General features: G+C 41.6%; 1 protein-coding gene across 1 annotated transcript in view; it reads right to left on the minus strand.

Annotated features, from left to right (window-relative positions):
- Positions 1-5,477, minus strand: part of nox3 (NADPH oxidase 3) — a 53,733-nt gene extending 48,256 nt beyond the window's left edge. The window contains exons 1-4 of the mRNA XM_033026356.1: positions 5,433-5,477; positions 4,795-4,890; positions 4,587-4,697; positions 562-646 (exon numbers count right to left, since the gene is read on the minus strand). Of these exons, the coding sequence (XP_032882247.1) occupies positions 562-646; positions 4,587-4,697; positions 4,795-4,890; positions 5,433-5,477 (337 nt within the window). The remainder of the gene's footprint in view (positions 1-561; positions 647-4,586; positions 4,698-4,794; positions 4,891-5,432) is intronic.
- Between the last annotated feature and the right edge of the window lie 523 nt (positions 5,478-6,000).

Below are 6,000 nucleotides of genomic sequence, written 5' to 3' on the forward strand. Positions count from 1 at the left end.
TCTGTCCTGGGCCTCCTCCGTGGCCAGAGTGAGTCCCACCGCAAATTGGAGGAGCAGCACCTCATATTTCGCTTGGGTAGTTTACACCCCAGCGGCATGAACATTGACTTCTCCAATTTCAGGTAATTCCTGCTTTCTCCCTCCTTCCCCTCCCCTTCCCAGCGCTCCCACAGCCTTCTGTCCCCGCCTCTTCCTTTCTTCTTCCCACCCCCCCACCCCACATCAGTCTGAAGAAGGGTCTCAACCTGAAACGTTACCTATTCCTTCTTCCCATAGATGCTGCCTCACCTGCAGAGTTTCTCAAGCATTGTTGTCTACCATGGACAAGTTTAGTCAGTCTGTTTCCATACTGTACATCCCCATGACTAAAATGAGATTCAGAAATATGACGAATGATGCCGCAAAAGTGATTGTTTTACAGCAATGAATGTAAAGCAGCGAGCTGTGAAACAAATTGACCATAAGAACAAGTTCCAAGATACAAAACAAACCAACACCTAAATATCTTTATATACACAAATTTGGTATACCAACAGGTGGATTATTTGCCAAATACCTCACCTGCTTGTAGGATTATCATGTAGGCGATCATTTGATGAAATCTGATGTTTCTATCCAGTTGTCTTCGGACATTGTTTCTACAACACTGGGATAAGAAACCACGTAACAATACACAGAGATTAGTCAATTGCAATATGTTGCTCAAAATAATGAGAACATTCAAAATTGGTTTAACTAGGGGTAGAGCAATCTTGTGGACTTTTCTGGGGTACAAGTGCCTTTCAGAAACTTTTTCTTCCTGACATCAGCCTGGGATGTTCATTTTTTCCCAATTTAAAAAATCCCCAATACCAGTGCAAAATGCAGACTGTGAATGCAGTGAAATTTCTGACTTTATTGGCCTGAAAAAATGACAGTTCTCGTTTATTCAGAGAAGATCCAAGTTTTTATTCTGATTCCCTGGAAATGGTGCTATTTAAAGGGCAAACATTCAAACTGCATTATTTGTCCTCTTGACACCAATTAATTTTGTCAACTCAAATATGGAATACTGTATTTCCCGGCGATGAAGACGCACCCCCATTTTGAATAGCTAAATTTTGTAAAATAAAAAACAGACATTCGCCGTGGTGGCGTCCATTTCCATTCGCCGTAGTGGCGGCCATTTCCATTCGCCGTGGTGAAACGCTTTCTATAGGCCAGGGGTGTCAAACTCGCGGGCCGCATCCGATCCGCGAAGGAATCCGATCCGACCCGCGGGATGGTTTCCCCTATGCCAGAGCGGGCATGAAGTCGCATTTTGTCCGTGACATAAAATGAGGTAAAATGAGTTTGACACTCCTGCTACAGGCCTATGAACCTATGAACCTTCGGCCTCCAATATGCAGGTAATTTTTCGGGCCTTATTTTAGGATAAAAAATAACGTCTTCATTGCCGGGAAATACGGTACATATTGCCAGACTGATTCGCCTCTGGATGACGACGTTAGTCACACCGTTTCTAAGCATTGGGTTATTCCAAGCTGCGACAGCAGTCTTTCGCCGCATCTCAGAGTTTGATGCTCACTGCTGTGTTAAATTCTCGAAGGTAGACCAAAATGCTGGAGTAACTCAGCGGGACAGGAAGCATCTCTGGAGAGAAGGAATGGGTGGCGTCACCTACTCTCCAGAGATGCTGCCTGTTCCGCTGAGTTACTCCAGCATTTTGCGTCTATTTTCGATTTAAACCTGCATTTGCAGTTCTTTCCTGCGCATCATGTAAATTCTCAATGCATGGACAGGGAAGTCCAGAGATGGTGGGCATCGGTTCTTGCTTGCATTACTCGCTTCTCTAAAGTGTAAACCTATAGAACCTTCTTCACTCATATCCTGAGAGTGATTTTCTTGTTTGGACGCATCACTAGAGGGCCACTTTGACTCCATTGAACGAAAAAGATATCTAGAATTAAAGTCATGAACTGTTATGTTTTTCCAGAGTTCATCACACCTCACTATGTAGAAAATACTCTATTCTTTTAGAACTAAAGTGGCCTACCGTTTTCTCATTTGAAGCTTATCACTAACACTTATACCCATCCACTTAATCTAATATCTCTTTGTAGTCTTGGTACAACAAAATTGTGTCATTAATGAACCTGGCTGCATAGGTCTGTTCACTCATCTGAATTATTTATAAGAAAATAGCGGAGTCAGGGGATATGGGGAGAAGGCAGGAACGGGGTACTGATTGGGGATGATCAGCCATGATCACATTGAATGGCAGTGCAGGCTTGAAGGGCCGAATGGCCTACTCCTGCGCCTATTGTCTATTGTCTAAAATAAGTTGAAATTCAGTACAAATCCCTGAAGAAAACTCCTGAACACTAGGTGACAATTTGGAAGTATTATCGCTACCTTCTGTGATCCACCTTCTAATCGATTGTCTGCCTATATCAATAAGTACTTCAAATAGGGCGGCACGGTGGCGTGGCGGTAGTGTTGCTGCCTTACAGCGCCAGAGATGCAGGTTCGATCCTGACTACAGGTGCTTGTCTGTACACAGTTTGCACGTTCTCCCCATGACCTGCGTGGGTTTTCTCTGGGATACCGGCGTCCACCCACATTCCAAAGACGCACAGGTTTGTAGGTTAATTGGCTTGGTATAATTGTAAATTGTCCCTAGTGTGTAGGATAGTGTTAGTATGCGGTGATTGCTGGTTGGCATGGACTAGATGGGGCGAAGGGCCTGTTTCCGTGTTATATCTCTAAACTAAACTAGTGAAAGGCCTGAATAGAGTGGATGTGGAGAGGTTGTTTTCACTAGTGGGAGTCTAGGAACAGATACTTTTAAGGCAGAGATTGATTCCTGATTAGTACAGGTGTCAGGGGTTATGGGGAGAAGGCTGGAGAGTGGGAGTGAGAGGGGAAGATAGATCAGCCATGATCGAATGGCGGAGTAGACATGATGGGCTGAATGGTCTAATTCTGATCCTATCACATATGAACTTACATTAATAAATTAGTCAAAAATTGTGTTAACTTTGTAAAAAATAAATGACTCTCAGATCAGATAAAATTTGTCTAAGAGCACAGCCACTCTCACCCTAATAAAAAACTAGTAGCTTCTTCACATCAAGAAGTAGACGTGTGGATCTACAATTTCTTTATCTACCTTATACTTTTCTTAAAAAGGAAATAACTTACCACCTATCAACTATGAATATTACATGGTATAACATGACGGCATCCAGCACGTACCTTGCAGGAATTGTTCATAAGGCAACCGTGGGTCAGATGGACAAGATAAACAATTATTACCAACTAGGAGATATATTTTCTTTTATTACCCACTTGCTCCGATGCTAAAATGACAGTCAGTTTTGCGGAGTGCTCTCCAAATACGCTAGATTTCACTTGTCTAGCCACTTGACTTTAACCACTTCACTTTGATCGGACTCCAGTTCATTAAACTGTCTCAAGTTTTCAGTTAATTTCCAACTTTGTTTGATAGCTGCAAGGAAAATGTTAATGCCACCAGAAAATGTTGTGCAGTCACTCAGTCAGCATCTCCCAAGCGCTTCACTGCCTCGGGCAGAACTGCCTTCAAAGCTCGTGTTTTAACACTGGTCTCCAATGCATCCTGAAGGGCATGTCCCACTTGGGCGTCATTTATGCAACATAATTTTGCGTCACGACGCACGACGCACGCGTCGTGACGCGCATGTGATGTGCGCACGGCGTGCATTACACGCGCATGGCGTACATTAAACGCGCATGGCGTGCATTACGTGCGCATGGTGCGTGGTGACGTAGGCAGTGATTTTGGGATTCACAAAATCTTTGCGCGCCACCTGCGTGACGTGCAGATGACTTCCAAGTGGGACAGGCCCTTCACTGTTGCTATTGGAACTAATTCAAGCCTTACAGAAGCATGATTGCCTGCATCTGTGTGATGGCAGCCACACTTAAATACATGAAACAAAACCTGCGCTTTGATAGTATTTCAACCCATTCATAATATGAAAGATATTATTTCAATGTGAGTTCTTTGTTTTTACCAATGTCCTGCCTGTCTATTAACTTATACATTTTACCTTGTGGTGCTGTTAACCATGAATTTCCCCCCTGAGACCAATTCATGTGTACAGTTTGGATTTAATGGGGGTTTTTTCAATTGCAACCAATTATCTCCCAACCTACAGGTGTTGAGAGATAATTTCTCACATAGGTACGCACAAACCGATCGCTGCAGATAATCTGACACATTAATTTAATCATAACATTTACTTTATCTGGCAAATGCTAGGTAAAGTTTAGAGATACAGCGAGGATACACCGAATCCGCACAGACTAGCACTAACACTACCCTACACACACTTGGGACAATTTTACATTTTGCACCAAGCCAATAGGTTTTGGGTGGGAGGAATCCGAAGATCTCGATCACGGAGAGAACGTACAGACTCCGTACAGACAGCACCAGCAAGCTCTGCTGTAATGCAGCAAGCAACTCTACCGCTACGCCACCGTGCCGCCCGAAAGTGACATATAAAAAAGCCATCACAAGTCGTGCTAACCCCAGGATAGGTGAATGAAATAGCACGTACACTGCACGATCCTCTCAGGAATGAAATGAGATTTCGACTGATGGGCAGCAGAATCAGGAGGCAGTTAAAGTTGAGACACGTTGCAGATGCTCTTGACCAAGCGAGCGCTGACTAATAAAATCAAATCAAATTGAAACTTTTAGTTAACCAAGAAAGAGAATGTAGTTTTAAGATAAAAGATATGAAATTCCAGCAACATCTCACTTACTCCAAGTAGTGCACGGGTATAAATATAAGCTTCCCCATGTTCATACTGATAGAAAGTGTTGCCAAAAAGAAAAGTATTGATTCCCAACCATAACAGCTGCAACAAAAAAAAACACGTTTTGTTTCACACACTTAAAAATAATGACATACAATTGTGATTATCAGTGGATTCTTCTTATTTGTTTTAATTGGTTTGCTGTGAGAGATGAAAAATAATTGAAATTATTTTTTTTTAAATAATCACAGTAAGAACAATTTCAAATCAATTATGCAAAAATGTATCAAATGCACACATGAACAAGTGAACCAACATCCTCAAATTATACAAAGTATTGTTATACAAAAGAAATGCCAACAATATATTTGACGTCCAGTAAGTCAGAAATACACAGTTCGTATTTTTCGGTAATTTGTCTGGATTTTGTAACAGTTAGGTTTGTTTCTTTATAATCTATTTGAAATTGGTTTGCCAAATTGACCTGAGCGGTTACTTTGTCATGATAACTAAATGATAATAAAAGAGTGTGCGGGATTAGACCTCGTTATCGAAAACAGCATGTTTGAAACATACAATGTTATTGCATCAACTTTATACCAAAGATTTATATTTGATAATTTAACAATTTAAATACGACTTACTAATATGATGAGTTTTGGCGCTTCATTCACAAGCCAGTTTGCCATCGAAGCTGTCGAGCTGATGTATTCATCAGCTCTTTGCTCCCTTACAATTGGTGCCTTGTTTTCTATCCACCTCAAATGAATGGCTATGGCTTAAGGTGCAGCAGTATTCAGAGTGGACACTGGGAAATGTAGTTCCGTTTACCTGTCTAAAATCCATGTAACTATTCACCTGTATCAGTGAAACTACCTGCCACCGCACAGGGAAGGCAAATTTTAAAAGGATTTGTTCGACAGTGGCTGCCAGATGGAGAGCGCTTTCAGCAATTATTCTCACCAGAGATTCAATTTTGTGTGGAATGAAATTGAAGATTCTGTTTCGTTCTGCATTACATGCGGCAATTTCAACAAAACAAATGTTATTCAGAAATTCCTCAAGAATATTTAGGGTGGTCAGTGGGAAAAGTGTCGGATGGCATTATGGTAAATGTTTTAATAAAACCATGCCGTGGGAGCAACGTGTTATTATATCTCAGATACTGTTGCCAGAGATTTGGAAATTATAAGAAAGATGAGTAGGGCATAG

Source organism: Amblyraja radiata, chromosome 8, assembly GCF_010909765.2.
Source record: "Amblyraja radiata isolate CabotCenter1 chromosome 8, sAmbRad1.1.pri, whole genome shotgun sequence".
NCBI classification, from domain to species: Eukaryota; Metazoa; Chordata; class Chondrichthyes; order Rajiformes; family Rajidae; genus Amblyraja; species Amblyraja radiata.